At 47.0% G+C, this 26690-nt stretch overlaps 1 protein-coding gene across 1 annotated transcript in view; it reads left to right on the plus strand.

Annotated features, from left to right (window-relative positions):
• ALPK1 (alpha kinase 1) overlaps nucleotides 1-26690 on the plus strand; it is a 348019-nt gene that overhangs the window by 166767 nt on the left and 154562 nt on the right. The window contains exon 5 of the mRNA XM_085641431.1: nucleotides 23270-23424. Coding sequence (XP_085497557.1) covers nucleotides 23270-23424 — 155 coding nt within the window. The remainder of the gene's footprint in view (nucleotides 1-23269; nucleotides 23425-26690) is intronic.

The raw sequence follows: 26690 nt of genomic DNA on the forward strand, positions 1-26690 counted from the left end.
CATGGACCCTGAGGGCCAGCAAGACCCTGATCAGGTCTGGGATGACCCAGTGGAGCCAGGTGCCGCTCTGGATACACAGGACACACAACTTTATGGCGCAAAAACGTCCCCCACAGAGGACACTGCTGCATTCAATGCCCTCATCGAACGGGCCGCAGCCAATCATGGAGTACAACTCCACTCAGACACTATCGAGGATGATTTCTTGGTGGACACCTTCGCATCCTCCGAGAGGACTGTAAAAACTCTTCCCATGTTGAAAGGTGTCCTCAAGCCAGCAAAGGACATTTTCAAAGAGACCACAAGGGCACGAGTGATAAACCCCAGGATCGAGAAGAAATACAAACCCGCACCTGGGGACCCCACGTACATTAGGAGTCAATTGCCTCTAGACTCCATTGTGGTTGCCAATGCTCGCAAACGGGCACACTCGCAGTCAACTGGTGATGCTCCTCCCCCGGACAAAGAGTCCAAGGTTCTAGAGACCTCCGGTAAACGAATTGCAGCCCAGGCAGCAAACATATGGCGCATCGCCAATACACAGGCCCTCCTAGCTCGCTACGACCGCTCACACTATGACACGTTAGAGACCCTACTCCAACACCTGCCAGACGAATACAAAGAGGCAGCGGAGCTCCTCATCAGGGAGGGACAACTGCTCACAAACGCATCCATCAAGTGTGCACTAGATGCTGCAGACACTGCTGCTCGGGCACTAAACACCAGCGTCATGCTACGACGACACGCCTGGTTACGAATCTCCGGATTCAAACCTGAAGTCCAAAATAACATCCTCAATCAACCGGTCAACCCCGACTACTTATTTGGACCGGAGGTTGACGCCACCTTAGAAAAGATAAAAAAAGACACAGACACTGCAAAGTCAATGGGGGCTCTGCAAACGCAGACATTTCGTAGTGGCTCCTTTCGTCGCCCTGGAAACAGAGGTGCAGGGAGAGGACAGGGGACACAGCAAACCTACAATAAAGGGGGCGCACAGAGTTCCTACGATAAAAACACCCGTGGGGGATATCGTGGTTCCAGCACCAAAGGCAGAGGACGTGGTTACGGCAATACCAGGTCCTCCCCTAAGAACAAACAGTGACGCCCTCTCCCTTCCCCCCGACCACATAACACCTGTCGGGGGGAGACTCCAGCGGTTCCTGTCCACGTGGAATTCCATCACCACAGACAGGTGGGTGAAAGATGTTATCCAACACGGTTACTGTCTCGAGCTAACCTCCACTCCACCCACCATACCGCCAAGGCACCGTCCTATGTCCTCAGAGCACTTAGCGTTATTACAGCAGGAAGCGCTAAGTATGCTGCAAAAAGGCGCAATAGAGGTCGTGCCCGTACACCAGCAGGGCACAGGGGTGTACTCTCTGTACTTCTTGATACCAAAAAAGGACGGGTCACTCAGACCTATCCTAGACCTAAGACCCCTCAACCAATACATTCTCTCGGAACATTTTCACATGCTCACCCTGCAGCAGGTTCTCCCGCTCCTCAGACAGGGAGATTTCCTAGCCACACTAGACCTCAAAGATGCGTATTTCCACATACCCATACATCCATCACACAGAAAATATCTCCGGTTCACCATTCAGGGTCAGCACTATCAATTCAAAGTCCTCCCCTTCGGAGTCACAACAGCACCCAGAGTTTTCACAAAGTGCCTAGCTACCGTGGCCGCACATCTACGGAGGCAACACGTTCACGTCTACCCTTACCTGGACGACTGGCTTGTTCAGGCAAAGTCAGCCCAGCAATGTGCCAGCCACATGTCCCGCACCATTCACCTTCTTCACAGTCTGGGATTCTCACTAAATTACCCGAAATCACATCTCCAGCCCGCACACGTACAACAGTACCTCGGTGCGACCATAGACACTCTGGCAGCCACAGCTCAGCCAAATTTAGTGAGGATCAGCAGCATGCAAACGCTGATTTCCAAGTTCAAACCCCAACACTCACTTCCTGCGAGAGTGTTCATGCAGTTGATAGGCATGATGGCCTCCTGCATTTTCATAGTCCCACACGCGAGACTACATATGCGCCCGCTTCAGGAGTGCTTAGCACGTCAATGGAATCAGGCTCACGGGCAATTAAAAGACCTAGTGTTGGTGAGCGGTCGGGCATACAACTCTCTGCATTGGTGGAATCCACAAAACCTTTGCAAGGGCCGACCGTTCCACGAGCCTGTTCCACAAATAATACTGACAGCGGACGCCTCTCTCCAGGGATGGGGAGTTCATGTACTCCATTACACAGTGCAGGGACTATGGACGACACAACAAAAGAAGATGCACATCAACCTTCTGGAACTGATGGCAATCTTCCTAGCCATGAAGGCATTCAAAGTACACTTGTGCAACAAGGTCGTGTTGATCCGGACGGACAACATGACTGCCATGTACTACATACAGAAGCAGGGAGGAACACACTCTCCACAGTTGTCTCATCTGGCTCAGAGCATGTGGAAGTGGGCCATTCAGAGGAACATCTTCCTCATGGCGGGACACCTCCCCGGCAAGGACAATCAGATGGCGGATCTGCTCAGCAGACACAGCCACCAGATGCACGAGTGGGAGTTACACCCATCAGTACTCCAACCATACTTCCAGCAGTGGGGTCATCCAGAGATAGACCTATTCGCGACAAGCAAAAACGCAAAATGCCAAAGCTTTGCCGCAGGTTCCCACATCCACAGTCACAGGGCAATGCGATATGGATGAACTGGTCAGGCAGATTTGCGTACGCTTGTCCCCCAGCGCCATTGATACCACTGCTGGCACGCAAACTGCGACAGCACTCAATGACACTCATCCTGGTTGCTCCAACATGGGCACGCCAGCCATGGTACACAACCTTTCTGGAACTCTCCGTGGTGCCGCACCAAAGGCTGCGGATCAAACCCGCGCATTTGACGCAGAACCATGGAGAAATTCAGCACCCAGATCCGCAACAGCTGAACCTGGCAATCTGGCTCCTGAAGTCCTAGAGTTTGGCTACCTAAACCTGCCACCGGACTGTATGCAGATCATTAAGGAGGCCAGGAGACCCACTACCAGAGCCTGCTATGCAGCTAAATGGAAGAGGTTTGTCATTTATTGCAATAACAATGACATTAACCCGCTAGACGCATCCATTCAAAATATAATCTGTTACCTCTTACACCTATACCGATGCAATCTGGCATACACCTCCATACGTATCCATTTGACCGCAATAGCAGCCTATCTCCAGAACAGGCAACACCTCTCTTTATTCAGAGTGCCTGCCATCAAAGCTTTCTTGGAAGGACTCAAACGAGTAATTCCCCCAAGACACCCACCAGCACCGGTGTGGAACCTCAACTTGGTCCTCACCCGACTGATGGGTCCACCCTTCGAACCTCTCCACTCATGTGAGATTCAATTCCTCACCTGGAAAGTAGCCTTTCTGGTGGCAATCACTTCGTTAAGAAGAGTTAGTGAACTCCAGGCACTAACCATTCAAGAGCCATTCATACAGGTTCACGCAAACAGGGTCGTACTACGTACCAAACCCAAATTCATGCCTAAAGTAATATCGCAGTTCCACATGAATCAAACTATTGACCTGCCTGTCTTCTTTCAAAACCCACAAAATGTAGCTGAGAGAATGCTCCATACACTAGATGTAAAGAGAGCCCTCATGTACTATATAGACAGAACTAAGGTCTTCAGGAAGACAAAACAACTTTTCGTTGCCTTTTCACCACAGCACAAGGGCAACGCCATTTCCAAAGCAGGTATAGCCAGATGGATCGTTAAATGTATTCAAATTTGCTATCAAAAAGCTAAACGCACATTAACGATTCCCCCACGAGCCCACTCAACACGTAAGTTAGGGGCGTCCATGGCTTTCCTGGGAAACATTCCTTTACAGGAAATATGTAGAGCAGCCACATGGTCCACTATACATACATTTACCAAACACTACTGTGTAGATGTACACTCAAAACAGCAGGCAGCTGTAGGACAGGCTGTTCTCAAAACTCTTTTTCAGACCGCTGCAGCTGGCACTGGTAGCCGCCGCTAATAGGAGGTACTGCTATATATTCTATGCACAGATATGAATTCAGCAGCCCACATGCCTCGAACTGAATATGCTACTTACCAGTATGCATCTGTTCTTGGCATGTAGGGCTGCTGACATTCATATCGCCCACCCTCCTCCCCGGCGCCTATAGCAGCTGCAGCTCTCAGAATTACTGTATAGCATGGTCATCACTTTCTGTATCTACTCCATCACTGCCACAATGGCGAAAAACAATCTGAGGATGGAGAGGATGCCCATGTGCACTGTAGTCCAGGGGAGGAGTCACCTATCTCAGGATACTTCGAAGACTCTTCCAGGACAACAACGTGCAAACATCCGGACCCAACACTAGGCAGCGATCTATGCACAGATATGAATGTCAGCAGCCCTACATGCCAAGAACAGATGCATACTGGTAAGTAGCATATTCATTCATTATATGTAAATGCAATTCATTAGATGACCCAGTGGAGCCAGGTGCCGCTCTGGATACACAGGACACACAACTTTATGGCGCAAAAACGTCCCCCACAGAGGACACTGCTGCATTCAATGCCCTCATCGAACGGGCCGCAGCCAATCATGGAGTACAACTCCACTCAGACACTATCGAGGATGATTTCTTGGTGGACACCTTCGCATCCTCCGAGAGGACTGTAAAATGCAGTTCATTAGATGTAAACGCAGTTCATTACATAGGTTAGCATCTGTTGCACCATTCATAGATAACGGTGCTGTAGGCAGTACCTGGTGACCTCAGTGCTATATTCACCAGCAATTCCCTCTGAGGCCCTAGGCCACACTCGTATACCTTAACATCCGCTGTACAGACTGGGAATCGTAGCGCCACACCTGGGGTCTAGTGGGGGCTCGGGGCCGACTTCGCGGGCTTCCCGCCCCTCTGGTACCCTTAGCGCCTCAGTGGGCGGTTACCGCGCTACTCGCACTAATTGCACCGTGAATCCTTGTGAGCAGAGCCTGCGAACATAGCGTTACTCGTAATAATTGAGCATCGAACACTTCAGAGCAAAGCCTACCAACACAGCGTTACTCGTAATAACTGGGTATTGAACACCAGAGCAAAGCCTACCAGCACAGCGTTACTCGTAATAATTGAGCATTGAACACTTCAGAGCAAAGCCTGCGAACATAGCGTTACTCGTAATAATTGAGCATTGAACACTTCAGAGCAAAGCCTGCGAACATAGCGTTACTCGTAATAATTGAGCATTAGCGTAAAGTTTCAGTGTTCAGGTTTGACATGAAGTCTCAGCATTCAGGTTCAGCATGCAGTCGTGACATGAGGTCTCAGCATTCAGTGTCAGCATTCAGGTTCAGCATGCAGTCGTGACATGAGGTCTCAGCATTCAGTTTCAGCATTCAGGGATGACCTGAAGACCTGATGGCGCAGATATTTCCGGCGCCCTTGGGGTGTTCTGTTCCTGGGGGGTAGGGATTGAGTTGGCGACTAGGTCCTTCCTAGTCAGGTAGGCAGAGGGTCCCTGGGTCCTCCTACTGCTGGGCAAGATCAGTGGGCTTTACAGGATCCCTCACTCACTTAAGAGGCAGCACCTAAATCCTGTCACTCTCAGAGGCATAAGTCCCTGGCTAGGCCCTACCGCCTAAAACTCCTGCGTGGATTCTCCAGCTCTGCTCTACCCCACTGGCCAACTGACTAGAAAAAGTTCCCTCCCTCTGTTAAGTATCCCTAGGTCAGGTGACCTCTAACCAAGGCGGCAAAAGTAACAAGCATTTGCAATGCAATAGGTCTCGCATTTGTGCAAGTTTGAGCTATTGACATTGCAAATAACAATGCCTCTTATTTTTGTTTAAGTTTTTAAAACATAAATAAAAGGCATTGTCATTTACAATGCCAATAGCTTCAACTTGTGTAAATGCGAGACCTATTGCATTGCAAATGCTTGTTTGTTGTGAGTCCAGGGCAGGTTTCAAACTGAATTTTAGTGTTAGATGTGGGAGGACACTAGTCATTTCCATAGCACACTGCCCTAATCATCCTCAGCTATCAGAGCCCAAGTGTAATGTGGCTGAAGACTTTTGCCATTTTGGAATCGCCCTGACACTACTATGGAGTTGTTTGCAGTAAGCAATGAGAGATGGAGGCTGATTAGAGGGGAGCGTAACAATAGAAAAGATTAGTACGAAAAAAAGGAGGGATAAGAGAAAAGAAGGTTGAGGAAACAGGTGAATAAAACAAAAGTAAAGAAGTGATTATTAGGGAAGTGAAGACATATATGACAGAGGGTTGATTAGTGTGGAGTAGGAGATGATGAACGCCATGAGTAGATGAAGGAGATAGTGTGAGAGGTGGAGGAAGGGGGATTAAAAACATCTTAGGAAGTAGGATGGATGGAGCAGGGTACTGACGAGCAAAATGAGCGATGTGCATGGGGGATGGGTAAGCATGTATGAGTTGGGAGCGATAAGAGGTGAGCAGAGAGAGAGAAATACAGAAAGGTGAAAGTGGAGGATGACGCTTGTGAAGAATGGGGAGGATGAGAAAGGAATGTGGTCACATAAGAGAGTTATGATCAAATGATACTTCGAGGGAGAGGGATCAGAGAAGGAGTGTGAAGGGCTTGAAGGATAGTAATAGAACAAGAGGGAGGAGAGATAGATGAATAGGGAGGGTGATGAGTAAAGAGAGGGTGATGGGGATGGGAGAGACTAGTGGGAGAAAGGAGAATGGAAAAGCAGAGGAAGCATGCTAGTCACTACTTAGGAGAGGCAGTTCAATTTTGAGGAATTGACATGAGCGGTACGTGTCCTTTTCGTACTCCTTATGATAACTTCTGCTCAAAAGGCTGACAACATAATAGTGCTTGAGAAACTAGCCATCAAATTACAAGTCCAGTCATCAACCTTGGAAGATGTACTCTTGGTGCAGTGGACAGATAAGGGAAGAAATAGATCCACATTTTGGTGTCTGGTTTGGTTTTGTTGCTCAGGTTGCCACCTTTGATTGTGCTTCGAATTATTACTTCGCTTATTTAGTGAAAATGCCCATAACCCCAGGTCCATGTAGAACTTGTGTGCTCAGGAATACGTGCTATATATTCAGGGCTTAGAGCTGCCACCTGTTTAGAGTGTGGAGAGCTACCAGAGAAGAACAGATCCAGAGATGGAAATGCCAGGACCGATTACATGGCATGCACCCAATACATACAGTAGCGACAACTGGGCAAGCATCCCGTTCTACCTTTGTTGCGCTTCTGGTGGATTTTGCCCCTAGCGTAGATTAATTTAAAAGCGCATTTTTCCTTTTCTATAATTGGTTTACACTATTTTTGAGCAAAAGATAAGTGGAACATTAGTATATTAATCAACTGATACTTTTAATTTTTTTTTATTTTCAGTCATTTGACTATTTCCTTTGTGCACCTATGTTCTACTCCAAAGTTTTCCTTTTATAATATTATTTCACTCAGACTAAATTAACTTAAAAAATCTTCAGTGCGGTTTTAAAATCCAAGTCCCAGGGATGCCGCACGTTAAAAACCTGTCCCAGGCCCCATCTACTGCCTGCCAGCCCTCCTCTTAGCATTCCCTTTTCACTTCCACCAGAGAGGATAGAAACCTGCAGCGTGGAAGTAGTTTCAGCAAAGGTGCGCCTCGGGAGGAGTCTGCCTTCGACGTTATCCCTGCGTCATGCATGGAGTTTGGCTCTTGGGCTGCATTAATTTGCATTTTAATCACAGCTCTGTTGGTAATTATGGTTACGGGGCGAGAAGAGAGCTAATTTGGCTGATCCGCACAAGTCCTGCCGCTGTCAGTCAGAGAGGTTGCACCCAGGCCGCTGCTGTTAATAAGCTGCACATTCCCTTGCTTAACTTCTAGGTCGTGCCGATTTAGCCGAAGTCAGCTTGCCACCAGACTGTGCCTGTCATAGTGCCAACAGCACCTTCGCAGCGCCTTACTATATAGTATTAGGGAAGACTCCTTTTTAATGATGGTTTTTTTTGCTATTGCAACTTAAATAAAACGCATTGTAGCTTCTACAATATTTTAAGAATGCACATTTTGACAGGATCTGGTTTTACTTTTTACGGAGTAATAACCGAACTTGCTCCCTTGTGTTTTAATTTTAGGCCGTTGTCGCGCAGCCTGCATTTTTGTAATTATTAACGTTTGACGATCTCCTAAATTTATTTTAATTTTTGTTAGGTTACGTTAGGTACAGGAGACGGTGTTGGGAATTGTGAAAGCCAGATTACAGACATTGTAACTAAACGTGTGGGGGCCACGATTCGGGACATAGGCGGGTCTTGGTGCAATATGTTCGGTTTGGATGGCTCTGTCTGTAGTATAGGTTTTTTGTAGCAGACAGTTCAGGCAGCGTCCCCTGGAACACAAGAGGTGTTTACATGAGACTGCGGGTGATTGATGTTTCGCCTACGCACAGCGAAAGTGTGATGGTGGCTTCCAGGCACATGACTGTTGCACATCTGCATCATGCAGTCATGTCAAATGGGACGTATGCAAAACTGAGGCTGCACCAGAATGAACAGACGAATGAACATCACACTACCACAAAGAAAATCACTATGCACTTCCAATCCCAAACAAGGAAAGATGGTGGAGGTGGGTGGAAATCATACAGCGGACATTGGGAGGAGGGCGAGGATGGGGGGGGGGGGGCAAACAATGGAGCGGGGGGTGGAGGGTGCCACACAAGTGTGCAGCGGGGGAGTGGGGATGGAGGACTAACAACAGACGGAGTATGAGACAAAGCGAGACAGAGCTACAGGATAGAAAGAGCGGGCATGCTCGAAGTGAGAAAGACGAAGAAAAAGAAGGAAAGAGTAAGGAAGGAGCCGCAGAGAGAGAGAGAGAGACGGGCAGGCAGAGGTTGGCAGAGAAAGAAAACAGAAGGCAAATTAGAAAGCAGAAGAGACTGAGGGGGAGCGAATGAGAGGCTACAAAAAAAAAAAATGGTGTTCACGGGCGCTTTGATGTCCTCAGTGGCCGCGCGGCTCACTGAAAACATCAAAGCGCCCGCGAAATGTAAGTGATCGCAATCGCGATCACACTTCAAAGCGCGGTCGTGTGGCAGGCGAAAGTGAAAGTAGTTTTGGAAGTGCAAACAGTGGCTTTTCAGGCCGCCAAATGGTGCGCGCGCCCGGGGCACATGCACTGTACTTGGAGGCCTGAAAAGCCACTGTTTGCACTTCCAAAACTCGCTTACTATAAGTCTCGCCAGAGCAGCGCTAAAGCGCTGTCTCAAGCGAGACCTAAAAACCACACCTCCCTTCTAGAAGGTTCCAGCACATTCCAGGAGCTTCCCCATTCTACCTATGGGACAAAAAAGGCGGGCTGGTGTCGCAACATTGTTGTGGGGTCCCAGCCAGCTCCTGGCAGCTAGGGTGCTACTAATGAAGACCACTCTGCAGTAGCAGGGGCCTGTGGCAGCCATCTTGGGAGAAGGGAGCACCTGCACCTTAACACTGATTGGCAATGAAAAGGCGCCCGGAGACCTAAGTCCAACATAAAAATGAGGGTGGAAAAAATGAGGCACGATCAAAAATAGATGGGGAGACCACCTTAGGGCTGACAGGTCCAACAGTTGTGCTTCTGCGCAAGAAACAAGGGTGTTGTCGTACCATCAACCACACTGATGACCATGAAGTGACTACAGCCTGGACAGTGATACATATGGATGACCTTAGGATAGAATCAGCATCTAATGACCAGCAGTGGGGAGAGGTTGTGCACTCGCAAGATGTGAGGTGGGGATCAGCAGGACGACTGATATATTGGTCCATGAAGAACAGTAGCATTTCTATAGGAAACTATGTACCTCATGCAAAAACAGTTAAGAAATCGTATATTGCAACAAATAATGAAACAAAATTCATGATTTCTTAAATGGAATGTACTAAAATGTATTCAGTGGAAGTGGTCTCAATTTGTGCACCAACTTCTATTGAATGCATTAGTATTTTGCGAACTGACCTTTACACTAATAAGTTGGTTCACAAGATACCGATCGTAGAGAGCTGCAATTCAACCTACCTCTTAATATTCATGAGGTAGGTTGCAGACTGGTGCCCACTACAATTATTGGATATATTCAAAGGCATGGTGGCCTGCTGGATCAGCAGACCACGATGACTGTGATTGCTTATAAATAAAGCAATTTTTTAAGGCATCTCATTTACCTTAAAGGAAAACAGGGTGCATTTGTAAAAAAATGAAAAATTACCAAAACCTTTATTTAGGAGCAAGTAGGGGTCCAACAGACCACTGCCTACTCCAGAAAAACGTTTTTGTTGATATTGACAAAGTGGAAGGCGTCCCTTTGGGACCTCATTCCAATTGCGAATGGCTTACCACCTCCTTTGAAGAGGTAGTAAAATACTGATGTTTTGTGACAGTATATTGGTCACAAAACATTAAAACTGGGGGAGGGGGGACTAACAGCCAATGAGATGGCAGACTTTTTTCAAAGCTCTACTAGTGCTGCTCTCCAAAGCAGCCCTGTAACAATGCCTGGGGGAGAAAAAAAGGTGAGAAAAACACCAGGGGGACCGCCTAAGCAGGCCTGGAGCCAACCCTGAAGGCATGACCCACCCAGGGGACACGAGCACAGGAAACAGCCAAACTGTGGAACATATGAAGTAAGTGGGTGGGTGGGCGCTGACGGAGCATCAGACCCCACTGCCAAACAGCGTTTTCTACCCAGCACTCAGACGAAGCAGGAAGCTGACCTTGGGCCCCACAAACTACAATTGAGGGGCAAGGGGAACCAGACTGGCCCATCAGCAAAGCGAGAAAAACTGTAAACATGAAAATGGGAGTACATAAACCAGTGGCGTCATCTTGGAGTGGTGAATACTTAATGTTACCTTGGACTCAAACCCTGATCAATCATGGAGAAGCTTTACAGGGAGAAGGTGATTGAACAAACCTTTTCATCAGTGACGGGCCACATAGTGACCCATGTGTAATCACCACACCCTTATGGCTGTGCCTTGGACTATCAACCTGCACCCAAGATCCTTACCCAGATGCCCACATCTGACAAGTCCGCATGAGAGAACAAGATATCGAAGTTGCCAGATGACATTACTCACAGTTCCCTAAAGGAGGCATTTACCTTTGATGCCTAGACTCTCCTCATATCTCCAACCAGTCTGGAGGTGACCCAAGAAATACACTCAACCAAGCCTGCAAATAATTGTATATGAAACACAACACTAAAAGGCCAGCTTGCTTCTAAAATTTAGCGTAGGGGATTGCGTTGCACACTAAGCCGATACGGGGACCTAACTGCAGGACTCGACCATCTCGATGTTCGACAGCTGCAATTCACTGAACGATAACCGGGAAGACACAAAAGACTCTGAAAAAATCAAGGAACGATGGCACATGAGGCAGCGCTTCAAAACATCAACAGCTTCTATTGAAGAAACTAAGACTAATCCCTCAACAGAAACTGTCTCTATAAGGTCAGATCTCACTGCATTCAATTCCTGCGTCACAACAACAGAAGATAGGCAGACTAGTGATGAGAAAAAAATAGTAAATGCAGCAGACTAAGAGAAGATCATTGGTAAGTGCGATCAAAGATAACTGACCTAGAAGATCTGGGTATGAGAGACAATCTGTGATTTTCTTGTATGCCTGAGAAAATTTAAGGAGATGGTATCATGGCCTTTAAATTGAACGTTGTACTGGAAATTGCCAAAATATACTTTCAGCCACCTTTAGAATTATGAAGGGCGCATAGGATCCAAACCAGGCCCAACGCAAGCAACAACATGCCACAATAAGTTATTATTTGCTTCCTACAGCATCAGCAGGCAAGGGTAGTTCTTATGTAAGTGAAAGATCTCTACGTATGAAGGTCTTAAAATCTTCATCAACCAAGACTTTTACCAGGAAGTGGTGCACAAATGGAAGCTATTCCTTTCTCTGAGACCCATGCTTACACAACTAGATTTCCGATTTGGCCTACTTGATCTGGCTCGGATGTTTATAACTACAGAGTGCCGTAAACGAGAGTTTATGAGGATGGCCAACTAGAAAAATGTCTTAATGCCTTGGTCGACGCCACCATAGACACATCAAGAGCACCAAAACCTTGGTAGTGAATAAGACGCAATCAATGGATATGTCGGCCCAATAACCCTCTTGAGAAAGAGACCGACTTGGTTTAATGTTTTATGTATAGGTCGATGTTGGCAGTGTTAAGAGAGGAAGTGATTTGTCATAGTGGTTCATGCATTTGCTCACCCCACCTCTGCTTGTTAAATGATTATCTACATGTGATCCATATGGACCGGATTGCTATATATTCTGTGCACCGCACACCCCACAGATACACAACCATATAGGTTTGTTGAGTGACTCTTACGACGCCCGGATGTGGTTAGGCCCTCTGTAAATTCTGCTGCACTCTCCCTCAAAAATCACAAAATCACCATAACATACAGTATTTAGGACACACAAGAAGAAGCCCCCATGAGGTTCCCCCTACAATTTAGTCAGGAAGCCACTTATTCTTCAAGAACCATGTAACACTTATCCCAGATGTTTTGGTGTTAGACAGAGTTTCGTTCACGCCCACCTCGCCGACTTGACGACCACAATGCTACCCTCCCATGCTGTCTATAGGCTGGGCTATCTCCCACCAATTCCGGCACAAGGACTCTCCCAATTATCATTGCCTCTAAGCAAGCCATGAAAGACCTGCCCATGCTCTTGCTGAATGTAAATAGACTATCCCATTAGATTCTGTCATTTCTGTGTAAAGCTCACCCGGATGTGGTCCTGATCCATGAGATCCATCTCCAAAGGTAAAAGCAAAACATTAAGGAGGGACGGGTTGGGATGGAATACTGATAGACCTGGCATATGTTGAAGTGGTTTCCCCTGACTTTTTGCATTCTGGCCTCCTGATTTTTACTTCGTGTTTGCTGGCTTTAGGACTCTGAGCACTTTACAACTGCTCTGAGCACTTTACCTGTGCTAAAGTGCATGTGCTCTGTACCAAAAATGTGATGACAATTGGTTTATGCATGCTTGGCATATTTGGTTTATTTATAAGTCCCTAATAAAGTGCACTGCCTGTGCCCAGAGCTTATAAATCAAATGTGGGCCTGCAGCACTGATTGTGCTACCCATCTACATAATCAGTATGTTACAATTAGCAATACCTAAGACACTGATACTAGAATTGACAAATATGATAAAACTCTTTATGTGAGTTGGAAAGAGGCATGACTGAAAATGGACAAACTACATGCCAGCACCGAAAGTGGGGGCTAAAGGCTACCTAACATGAAACTGTACTGGATATCTTTTAATTTGGTCCCTCTGAGGTATATGATACATAGCACTCTGAAAAACCAAGGTTGGTTCATGTGGAGGATAATCATTTGGATGGCATAGGAGGCAACAGCACACTTTACTCCATGGACAAAAATCATAATATCCAATTGACCCAGTCTTATGAGCCACACACATGGCCTGGCGAAAAGCACACCGCCTTATTTGAATTTATCCTGCACCACATACAGGAGCCCCCATTTGTAGCAATAATGAGATTTGGATAGGACACAGAGAGCCTATATGGATGAATTTCAGACACAAAGGCATACCCGCAATAGACCAATTGGTGACTAAGGGTATGCTACTGACATCTGAGGAAGCTCAAGTCTCCTATGACCTGGACAGGACATACTCCTAAAAATACCAGCAACTATCTTGCTGTCTCCAAATAACACTGGGCCCTTGACCGGTGATGCTTCCAAATCCCCACTTCTACATTAGCTAAGGGCTTCGGAGACCTTTAAAGGTGTGGTCTCCGAAATGTACAATATCCTAATGGACCAAACATATTCAAAACTGATAAGCTCCAACCTCAACACATGTTGGTCAGAACGTCTACGCACAGAGTATATTGATGAGGACTGGGCAGAGCTCCTCCAAACCCATGATAAACACATCAGGGAAGTTAGGCTTAAATAGGGTATTATAAACTCATATGTATGTGGCACTGGCTGCCCCACAAACTAAAAAAGGCCAGGATCACACCATCCTCCCTATGCTGGATGTGTAAACAGCCAGAAGGGGATATAGGCCACATCATCTGTGAGTGCCCAAATTTAAAACCGTACTGGGAGGAGGTATGGAGGGGCTTTTAAAACACAGCGGGATTAACAGGAGGAATGACAGGCCCGGCAATTATTTTACATTATGCTTCTCTGATCTCTGAAATCACTTTACAGAAGTAACTGTGTTTTGCCACAGCTTTAGCTGTGACCAAAATGGGTATACTATGTCACTGGAAAACAATGCGATTACAGACAGTTGAAGGATGGTTGAGTGCAATGTACCAAGTAGTCACCTATCAACAGATGATATACAAATTCAAGGATAAATTAGTTATCTTTGAGACAATTTGTAGGGGATTTCTTTTTAGATAAAGTGACCCTTAGGGAAGAGGCAAGAGTAAAGATCAAGATATTCCTAGATGCAATAGGGAAAATGTACTGTAACTGAGTCCTTATGTAGGGTGGATACATACACACATCAATAATATGCGAAATAAGAAAGGGTGATGTGAGCCCACTGTCTTCACCATAAAACAAGTATGCCATAAGATACGGAGGGACTTTTGTTCCACTGTTCAGCTGGTTTGTTGTGGGGATGTAGGGCGAAAGGGTGGGGGATGTTTGACCACAGCACGTATGCATAAAGATGTCATGAAATATGCCTACTTGACCTCCGCAGCTGCGCCTGCAGTGAGAGAGCTCATGATTACAGGTATACAATTCAGTTCTATGTTGAAAAAAACAATAAAAATGTACAGCTAAAACATACCTAAGGAATTAGTATTTGGAAGGGATGTCCATAACACGTCCTTTCCAAATACCGATTTGGTAAGTATTCCCAACCCGAAATTGCGATTCATTGACTTGTTATGGAACCACAATTTTTGTTCTGTGAATACAAAAATGCCAAAGGCTCAGATTTTGCAAATCTTCCCTATAGATAAGACCTACACAATTGAAGTGCCTTTCCAGTTATGTCAATCACCTACAGCCTAGTGAGTAAGATGTCAGGAATCTCCATATCAAATGCTGAGGACAGATCCAATAGCACTAAGGCTGTGCATTGCGCTTGGCCCGGCATCATTTGTAGGTTGTCTACCACTGTTACAAGGACTGTCTCTGTGCTGTGAAACGGGTGGAACCCGGACTGAGATGTCTTAAGTAGGTTGTTTTTAAGCAAACAGTCAGATAATAAAAGGTTAACATGTTTTTCATGAGTTGCACAGCAAGTGGGAACTTGGTTGGTCGTTTGATAGTATATCAGGGTCCACAGTATCTTTTTTATGAGCGGCACCACCAGGGCCCTTTCACACTCCACAGGAATAACTTCACTATTAACTGAATTATTACAGATGCCCAGCAGTGGTAGACCAAAGACCTCTGCGACAGCTTTTCACAAGGCAGGTGGCAGAGGATCTTATGAGGATCCAGACTTGAAAGCTAGTGAGAGAGACTTAAAATTAATGAATGTTAAAGGTGCCCATTTTTCAAGATAATCTTTAGAGCATGGCTCATTCCGTTTCTGTTCTCAGATCCTTCAACCTCAACTGTGGTAGCGGAGGACCAACAACTGTCTCCTCTATGGTGTTTACTGTGTATATTGGTTTTAGGGTTTTCAAGATGGTAGTAATTTTGTCATCAAGGAAATCTGACAGCCTCTATGAAAGTTCCTGAGAATTTGCCTTTTTATTCCCGACACACTTTTGGGTGGATAATTGATGAACAACAGAAAACATTTCCTTTGAGGAGTTTTCCATGTCTAGAACTTTGGCCGTAAAGAAGGGTGCTTAGCAGCAAATACCTGCCCTTTATATTCCCACAATGCCTCTTTCAGTTAGTCCCGTGCGATGCTGCCTTAGTCCACCTTCCAAAGTCTCTCCAGTTTTTACAGCCTAGTTTGGCCTCCCTCAGGGCAGGTGAGTACCTGTCTGCAGACGGAGTAGCTCTTGTTTTCTTGACCACACTATATGGCAGAATATCATCAACTACATTCTCAATCCAAGTCATATGGGCTTGAGTAGCCCATCTCTTCCAAACCTAATCTCACAACGGGCTTGTCCTGTTTTGTATTGGGTCCGGAATAGATAGTTTGGCCCGCTGATGCAACTTTTGATGCTTTGCTGGTGGACTAGCATGTGTCTGATGTTTGCGAAAAAACATATGGCACGTAAAGCCTGGTAGGAACCAGCCGATGTCAGTGATAATGTCATGAGGGATGTAATATGTGAGGTCATAAGCAGTGCATTTTGGGAGTGTAAGTGTTATAGTTAGCTCAGATAGCTATAACTGCTGAATTTCACTAACTTTGCACGAGTGAAATGTGAGCCTAACTATAACGTCCCTGTAACCTTTGTTTTTGTCAGTGAATTTCTAAGGTTTTTGTATACTATTTCCTAGCTATAACATCTCTGTAACCTTTGGTTTTATTAGTGAAATTTCCAAGTTCTTTTTAATGTTGTTTCCTAACTATAATGTCCCTGTAATCATTGTTTTTATAAGTGAATTTCTAAGGTGCTTTAATTTTTATTTCCTAACTGTAACCTGGAACCTTTGAGAGTGAGTGAGTGAGTGAGTGAGTGCATGAGTGTCTCAGTGGGTGTGTGAAGGAGTGTGTGAGTGTCTCAATGGGTTTGTGAGTGGATGTGTGAGTTTTTGTATGGGTGTCTCAGTGGGTCTGTAAGTAGGTGTGAGAGTGTCTCAGTGGGTTTGCGAGTGCCTTCATGAGTGTGTGAGTGTGTGAATGCATTACTCTCTGAGTGAATTTGTGAGTGGGTGTGTGAGTCTCTGAGTGGGTCGGTGAATGGTTGTGTGAGTGGCTGCATGTGTCTTATTGGGGGTGTGTGTGGGTGCATGAGTGTCTGTGGGTCTGTGAGTAGGTGTGAGAATGACTGAGTGGGTTTGCGAGTGCTTTCATGAGTGTGTGAACCAGCCTGTGAGTGAGTACATGAGTGTCTGAGTGGTTCTGTGAGTAGATACATTACTCTCTGAGTGAATTTGTGAGTGGATGTATGAGTCTCTGAGTGGGTCGGTGAATGGCTGTGTGAGTGGCTGTTTGAGTGTCTGAGTGGCTCTGTAAGTGGGTGTATGTCTTTGAGAGGGTCTGTGAGTGGGTGCCTGAGTGTTTGAATGGGTCTGTGAGTGGCTCTATGAATGGCTGTATGGGTCTGTGAGTGGGTGTATGAGTGTCTGTATCGGTGTATCTAATAGAGACTTCTTGTGTAGATTCCCCGAGGCGTTAGTCTGGATCTGGAGATTTTTCATTAGCAGTACTACTGCATGTCGCTAGGTGGTGTTGGTCGGCTTTGCGTCCGTCGTTGGCATCGTGCACCCCAGAAATTACTTCATGGGACCTACATAGACATCGCCCAGGCATGCTGACGTCAGTTCTTTCTTTTTCCACGCCAGCCTAAGTGCAGATCCAGAGAGAGCTACACCTTAGCTATTTTTTGACTACCCTTTTTTTGACTTTTGTTGATGTTTTTTTTACTGAGTCTTGGACTTCTGGTGGCGGTGATATGTCCCAATGTAGGACCTGATTCAAGCCCTACGGATCCTGTCATCGAATGATGTCGGTGACGGATCCGCACCGCATGTGCCTCTGGTGCTTGGAGCGCAACTACGACCTGAAGTCGTGCTCGGAGTGCCAGCCCATGAATCTGAAAGCTTTGCAAGAGCGGACTGGACAGCTGTTGGAGGCCCAGCGCTCGGCCCCACGTTGCTCCCGTTCTCAGTCAAGAGGAAGGTCCTTACAACAGTCGCTGAGCCCGCACTCCTCATCTCATTCGAAATCTTTGGGACGTTCAGGTAAGCACAGGAAGAAGTCAAAAAAGCATAGGCATTCTTCGACTTCGCCCCTGGTCGAATCAGCGCAGGTCACAGAGAATTGTTGCTCTTTCTGAGATGACTTCATGCCTCCCCACTTTTCTGGGAGTTTGAGGGTCTCCTGCCCAATTGCGACAGTTTTATGAGGTCTTGCACCTCATCTTTGGGCAGTCCCACTCTGCTTGTGCGCCTTCGGGCCCCGCGGAGTCAGTTGGGGCCCTCAGGCCTTAGACAGAGGCTTCAGCCCTAGCTCCGGAGGGCGCCATGAGGATCTGTTATCGGACCTGGACCGACGCTAGTCGTTCCACTTCGACCTACCCCGATGATCATCCAGGCGGTGACACTCCTGACACCGACTGTGTCCCCGGTCGGTATCGACCCCATCCTCATCCCCGACTTGGACACAGAGCCATGTTCCAATGCCAGAGGAGACTTTTGTCCCTATGTTCGTCCCTGATGTTGATTTTGTACTGGGAGGTGGGGAAGAGGACTGAGAGGGGCATCTGGACCCCTTAACGGACTAGCTTGAAGACCTCATGGACTGGGAGATGGACCTGGGTGAGGCCAGTGGATAGGACACTTCCCCTGACACTGGCTCGCTTTCTTCCCTTACCATGGCTACAGAGGAGGGGGCATCCTACGCAATGGTGGTGAGGAGGGCAGCCAAGGTCCTTGGCCTCAAGCTCCCTTCAGTGGTAGTCTGGCCTAACCTCCTAACAGAGGTGCTTCAGCCAGTGGCTTCTACCACCAAACCTTTTTTGCCATTTAATGAAGCCCTCACTGATGCCATTCTAGGCACTTGGTCCAGGCCCAACACAGAGACACGACAATCGCCCGCTGCTACCACCCCGCTCCGGGTGACCCAGCGCTCCTTACGCAACATCCTTATCCCTGAGAGCTTGGTTGTCCAAGCCTCATCTTCCAAATGCGCATTCCCTTCTGCTCCCCCCGATAGTGAATCCAAGAATATGGACCATCTTGGGAAGTGGATGTTTTCTTCCTCCAGCTCAGCATTGTGGTCCGTGAATGCCGCTTGCCTCTTGGGCCACAGCTCCCATACCATATGGAATATAGTTGTGAAGGTGCTGCCTCAGTGCCCGGAGGAGGCCTGGGCCATTCTCTCCCAGGCAGTTGCGGAAGGGAGAGATGCAGCGAAATTCACCATATGGACAGGACCCCACCAACTCACTGGGCAGAATGGTTGCCCCGTCAGTAGCATTACAATGCTACACCTGGTTGAGGATTTCTGGCTTTTTTTGGGGGATGTCCAGTCTACTCTGATAGACATGCCCTTTGATCACACTCTCCTTTTCGGCGAGAAGGCAGACTCAGCGCTTGAGCGCTTCAAGGAATCTCGGGCTACGGCCATATCCTTGGGCCCCACGGCTCCAATACGTTCACCTCAGTCTGCCTTTCGCCCCTTTCGCGGCTATGGAAGGGGCGCCCAGCCATGTCCTGTCCAGTGCAGCAATCGAATCATGCAGGCTGTCCAGCCTCTGTTTGGCCGCAGACATGAGACCCAACATCCTTGTGGATCAGGGAGCCAGCGGTTGGGCCAGTCCACCCTCCCCCTCTTTGCCACTTCCTCCAAACACTCCTAGTTTGACCTTTCAGGCCCATCATCAGCCAGTCGGAGGCAGGATTCACCATCACCTCCTCCGCTGGCAGTCCATCACATTGGACAGGTGGGTTCTGCAGATAGTCCGAAGGGGCATGCTCTATCCCCTTTGAGAATACACCTCCCTCCATGCCACACTCCTATCGTATGTTGGAGGATCATTTGGCACTTCTCTGTGAGGAAGTTACTGCTCTCTTGGCCAAGGGGTCCATAGAGATGGTCCCTGTGCAAGAAGTAGGATGTGGTTGTTATTCCCGCTACTTTCTGTTGCCCAAAAAGAACAAAGGCCTGCATACCTATTCTAGAACTTCGGACCCTCAACTTCTTCCTTTGGAAGAAGAAGTTCAAAATGCTCACTTTGGCCCAGGTCCATTCTGCCCTAGACCCTGGAGACTGGATGATAGCGTTGGACTTGCAGGACGCTTATTTCCATATCCCTGTCCTGCATTCCCACAGACGTTACTTACTATTCACGGTGGGCGATCTTCCCCTATCTCGACGATGGGCTGTTGAAGGCAGGATTGCCCATGGCTGTTGTCTCCCACCTCCAGACTACGGTGGACCTCCTGCACTTGCTGTGTTTGCTATCAACATGCCAAAGTCACACATGACTCCCTCTCAAACGCTCCCTTTCATTGGAGCGATTCTGGACACAGTACAGTTTCAGGACTATCCTCCCAAGCAGCCAGTCTGGGATATTCAGGCTGTGATAACGATGTTTCGGCCTCTATCCTGGATTTCGGTGAGAATGACTCTGAGGCTGTGTCATGGCCTGCTGCATCCTGCTGGTGGCTCATGCTAGATGGCATATGCGGGCTCTGCAGTGGTACTTGAAGTTACAGTGGGCACAGCATCAAGGGAATCTTTCTGACTACGTCCAGATCTTTGTGGGAACTGTGTTGCAACTACAGTGGTTGCTAACAAACCAAGATTGGGTCAGAGGCAGATCCCTCTCCTTTCCCCAACCAGATCTGATGTTGGTCACGGATATGTCTCTCCTGGGATGTGGTGGCCACCCGGGAGAGGTGGAGATCAGAGGCGCCTGGTCTCCAGCGGAGTCCGGTCTCCATTTCAACCTTTTGGAGCTCCAGACGATCAGACTGTCACTGAAGGCATTCCTTCCCTCTCTCAATGGGGAAGTAGTGTAGGTGTTCATGGACAACACCATCCCCATGTGGTACTGCAACAAACAGGGCTGGGTGAGGTCGTGGACTCTTTGTCAGGAGGCTCTCCGCCTCTGGACATAGCTGGAACATTAGAGCAAATCCTTGGTGGTTCACCACCTGGTGGGTTCTCTGAACACCAGAGTGGACAAACTCAGCCATCGGTGCCTGGTGTTCACAAATGGTTCTTAATCCGGAGGTGGCGCAAGGACTCTTCCAACGGTGTGGAGAGCCTTGATTAGATTTGTTTGCCTCCGAAGCGAGTTCGCAATGTCAGCAGTATTGCGCATTGGAGTTTCCAAGGCGGCGTTCGCTCTGCGATGCTTTTCGTCGTGGGTGGAGCTTTGGCCTCCTGTACGCCTTTCTACCTATACCACTTCTGCCCAGGGTGCTCAAGAAGATCAGGCACCACCGGACTCAAGTAATTCTTGTAGCTCCGGATTGGGCACGAAAAGTCTGGTATTCCGACCTTCTGAGCATGGCAATCCATCCTCCGATCAGACAGCCCTTTCGGGAAGATCTTCTCTCACAGCAGCAGGGGACGGTTTTTCCCCCGAAACTGTCCAGTCTCCACCTCCTTGCATGGAGATTGAGCAGTGACATTTGACAGCTTTTGACTTTCCACCCGAAGTCTATGATGTCCTCTTGGCAGCCAGGCTTCCCGCCACTAAAACGGTATACACCTGTGGATGGAAAAAATTAGTGGCATGTTGCACAGTGAAGGCTGTTGATCCCCTTTCTGCTCCTCTTTCGAAGGTTCATTCCCTGGGGCCTTTAAAGTTTCAGGGAGGGAGGCTGCATGGCCCATCTCCCCTTTTATTATACATTTTGGCCTGCAAATGGTGTCCCAAGGGCCTAATTAGGCTCCGGGAGGGGGAAGTGCTCCCACCTTCATTTATTACGTCTGCCCAGGGTGATGGGGTCCCCAGGGCCTAATTAGTCTCTGGGAGGGGGGCTCCATCACACCCTCCCTTATTTGTTTTCCATTGCTTCAAGAGATGAGGTCCCCGTGGCTGTGGGAGGTGTGGCGTCTGGCTGCCTCCAGCCCTCTATCCATAGTGTAGCATTACTGGCAGAGCTGCCGACTGTGGAACTGGGGTCCTAGGTTCGAGTCTCCACTTGGGCTCAACATCCTGTGATTCTGGGCACATCACTTAATTTTCATGTGCGTATCAACGGTACATATGACCTTGCGTAAAATAGCTGATGCTCATGTAAAGTGCTCAGCCTTGGGTTGAGTTCCTGCTGTATTTTAAAAAAAAAATGAACTAAGAAGTAAAAACAAACCCTTAAATAGGGAAAGACAAATAGAGAGACCCTTTCCTGCTGATTTTTAGAAAGGAGAACCTGGATGTATCACGGCTTCCCCCTTAAATTGTGTGATCTTAAGCCAATACTTAATTTCACCAAAACTCTTTTTTTAGCATGGTCACGTATGAAAGCACTTCCAAATATGTGTATTCAGACTGCCAGTTGTACACAGCTATCATTTTGAAAGCACCTCTCAGTGCAGTATGTATAATATGCCTTATTAATGTTAAAGCTCCCACGTGTTAAAGAAAGGCACTTTTTTACATTTTGAAGAGCCTTTACCATATTTTTCGTAATGTTTGCTGTGTGATTTACATAATCAATATTTTCAGGGCTCGGTTCATGCACGGACTCTAAGATCCGACCCTTGGGCCTGGAGTCTGAATGAGCAAAAAGAAGAGCCATTTGTCTGTCTGTCGGTCGGGTAACCGACATGCCCCCACCTTGTTGAAAATGACATGAAATTATGCTGTATATTTACGCAACTGATTGTGTTCAGAATCCCTAGCATGATGTATAAACTGCACTAAAAGTTTTTTTTTAATCCAGCTGTTCTTTCTTCATAAACCAATAGGCTTGTTTGCACAGTGCTTGTTTTTACCCAGTACTGAGAAATCATTTCAAATGTATTTCTATCGCTTTTATTGTTTTCTGGGTGAATCATGCTTGATTTTCCAATTTCTGTAACGTTTTGTTGTGGGTTTACTAGCGAGAGTATGTGCAACTTAAGGCATCCATTAACCCTAGTACCTCACGGGGAAGCCTCCTCGTCGGTTGGTAGGCGCTGTGACATTTGCCTTGTACAATTAGAAAACGTCCGAAAAATACCCCATGTGTCCACAAAGCTGTCAGGCAGGTGTTCGGGGCAGTGATTGATCACCAGCGGCGCACTCTTCTGACAGAAGAGAAGGTTCCAGAAAGCCCCCCTCCCTGTGCGCGGCTCTTCACGCGCTGGCAGTCACTGGAGAGCTTCGCCTTCCCGATGGATGAATGCCTCGGTTTACCTGCAGGGCATTGTGGAGCCGGCCCATTGACAGGGTTATTCACATGACTTACTTGTGGAGAAACAACATCTTGTAGGACGTCTAAGGGGCGCCTGAGTGGGGTGGGGTGTGCATGGTTCTCACGTTGGGTGCCGCGTCATAACAGTGGCAGTGAATGGTCCCTTTATGTGCGTGCGGTTCACTTACATGCCCTTTGACATGTTTCAGGTTTGCTGCCTGATGACCTGAGGAGGCTGATTGAGGAGGCCAAGGAGATGAAGTGGCCCTTTGTGCCCGAGAGGTGGCAGTATAAACAAGAGGTGGGCCCAGAAGACAAAATAAACCTTCACGATCTGATAAACGCCAATCTACATCAGCTGCTGGTAAGTAAAGGGCGTGTTCCTTCGCCTCGTTCTCATGTATTCTGTTCATCACTCTCTCCTGTCACTCCCATTTCTCCACCCTAACAGCCCCTCAAAGCTAAATCTAGTCCACACCACATGCTCTCTACTATAGGTAATGCAGAATAATGGAACAATCACTGACAAAGCCAATAGCGTTAGCTTCTGCATACTGTATACCCACATTCCTTCCCAAAATCTATGCATGCATTGGAATGGATTACTCATTTATACACATGCATTCACATAGTGGTGGGCAAGTGAGCACATATACAGGAAAAACTGTGGGATAGCCGTGCCCCAGTGTTTCTTTGTTTTAAAAAGTGTGTATTTTTAATCACGTATTTTTATTTTATTGAATGAAATATATTTAACACAGGAGTGCACAATTCCACAACACAAGCTCAAAATGTAAAGAGAAAGCAGGGAAGCAAACACAATAAAAAAATTACAATGTTTGAATATTCAAAGAACAAAATATACCCTAAGAACAAAATATACCCTGGGCCTAAATTGTGTGCTAGAAGGAGCAGGGCATTGACAAAATGAAGTAGTCCCCAGCAAAACACAACAGAGCGACCAGTGGACACCTTCATGTAAAGTATTCACCTGTAGAGCAACACTGCCGGCTATATTTACTTCGAGCAGGCGTAACAATTTATAATGAGCAATACTGAGTAAAACGGAAGTCCAAGATGGGTTTTCTCTCCATGTCTGACCTCATCTTTCACCATTCACCATCGAGTTCTTCTTTCCTGTAGCAACAATTCTTGTTGCGCTGGGTCTCCTAATTTCACAGCTAGTGATCATTCTTCGAAACTTGACCCAGTGGTCTTTAGTTGGCAGTCAGTGCGACGAGTAGAGCGTCAGTGGAAGTGTGAGCAAAGCAAAATGGGAAAGTGATCTGCTGAAGATCCCACAATTTGGTCAAGAAGGGTCGCTTGGATTTGAGTCTGCCGTTTAGGTACAGGACCATAATCCTCATGTATTTAGTTTAACACTAAAGGCCATTACTAGATGGGGAGCTGTTCAGGTGTGCCTGCCCCCCGTTATTGATGTTGTCCCTAAAAAATCTTTCTGCCTTTTTCGTGGTTTTTTTGGGCCACTTTGTGAGGTCTGTGTTCCCCAAGGACTCTGGAATCTTTTAAATATCAACCTGGTTATGAACCCTGAGGGGTCCTTCAATGGCCTCTCCACACTGTAACCTCAATTCCCTCCTCTGTGAATCCCTCAGTAGAAGCCCTGGTTGTTGGCAGCTCATTCTTGTTTTTCGATTGGATAGTTGCACCTGGGTGAGTTGTCTGCCGGATTACCCGTATAAATTTAGTCCAGGGGCTTTGGGCATATAATTTGTTTCTTGTTTAGCAAATGTATCATTACATGCACCAGGGGTGCCCTACCCTTCGCAAACATTAGCGCATTGCAACAGCTTTGGAATCGTTGCTGGTGCTCCTGTCAATAGGGTTAATCATCAGTGCCCCAGTTCATGTGGAAGAAAATGGCACTTGCAAGATGGAGGATAGAGGTACCCGCAGAGGAAACCCCCGTACCCCGCTTCTTCTTCTGCTGTTCTTTGTTCAAGGGCTGCCTTCATTGGAATACACTAAGTTTCCTGAAAAGAGCGTGTCTCGTCATTTATTCATAGGCAGTGACAAGAGCTGGATAACGGGAAGAAGACATTTTCAGGCTCCTTTCTGAGGGCATGTCTTACCCAGCCTGATTGACCATTTGAATTTAGGAGATGTCATGTCTGTGACTGGTACAGTCTCCTGTCCAGCAGCCTGGATTTGAGGATGCAGGTTGGTGCTGCCATCTAGTTCACTGAATGTTGTTTGCACCTGGTCCTGCTTGGCCTCCTTCTATTGTTGATGACTTTAGTGTCGAGCATACCTACTAGGAAGCCCCCACCAAACCCAAGGAGTCCACACACGACTACACTGCCTCTACAGCCTTCCCAGACAGTGGAAAGGAAAAATAGCGCTAAATATATAACAGAGCATAAACAACAGAAACAGCAGCAAAAGCAGCCGCTCAAACTCGCTAAATGTGCTTTTGTGGTAAGATTTCCCCCCCCCCCAGTTACTCTTTATTTTGCGAGCGGGCTTAATCGTGTTATTATTAGTAATTCTGCATCGGAGAGCAATGCAGAATTACTGAAATTACTCTGATTACTCCGGCGTAATTAAAATTCCATCCAGGCCTAGAAATAATATGCTGGTGGGCCAGCTACCAAGAACCCCCACCCCACCTGTGTCTGAGGTGCCACCCTATTTAAAGTGAGCCTTCTTATGCTGGTTTTTCCAGCTGGTGTCCTCCAGGGTAGAAAACAAATGTCAGTCACATGCCGTGAGAAAACCTCCGGCACTAACAGGCATTGGTTGCTTGGTTGTGGGTTTTTCAGAAAGAGCCCTCACTCAAGGGGTTTGTTTGTGAAAAAGAAAATATCTCTGGGTCCACGTGACATTTCGGTCTTGGAAATTTAAACATTTTCACCTGCAATGAATCTGCCACACTGGTGGGAGTACTTCTGGTGAAAAGTCCAGTCAAAGTGGCAGGGACCTCTCAGAATGGATTGGATGGGGCCTTAGTTTTTGCCAGCGATGGACTAAAAAAAACAGCTTAAACTACAGGAATAAAATGGCGCCGAGGTGAAACTCCATTTTGAAACATAACACTTGCATACCTCTGCCGGACCCCTCTCTTCAAAGCCAACAATTCCACATTCCGAATCAACAGCCAGTATTAATTGTTCTTTTATTATCTCTGGAGAGATTTGAGATCAGAATTGAACAGCGGTCAATTACAAAGCCAAAGTGATAAAGGACGGGAAGGTGCATCTTTTTTTTATAACATTGTAAATGCTATTTGTTTTGACGTGAATCTCTGTAGAGTGATTCCAAAGAAATGGAGGCTGGGGAGTGTCAAAAAGTAATGGTAAGAGGCTGCTAGACCTACATGAACTTTGAATGTGCGCTAGAGCATGCCTCGTTTTATCTTGCAGCTACCATAGATTCAGGGATCGTCAGGATCATTGCCTTCAGGTGCTTTAAAGCCCATGCGATGGTGGCGATAACTATATATTACTAATTAATAGTAATGCTTGTTCAGGTCACTATACACAAAATATTTAGCTTCATCTAAAGTTTTGGCTTCTGTCCAGTGTCCTAACTAGAGCTCTTTGAACTCCCTCGTTATCCCCATGCACATTATACAATGTGATGTTTTCTTTCGACAGGTCCTCTGGTGTC

This window comes from Triturus cristatus, chromosome 2_2 (assembly GCF_964204655.1).
Source record: "Triturus cristatus chromosome 2_2, aTriCri1.1, whole genome shotgun sequence".
NCBI lineage: Eukaryota > Metazoa > Chordata > Amphibia > Caudata > Salamandridae > Triturus > Triturus cristatus.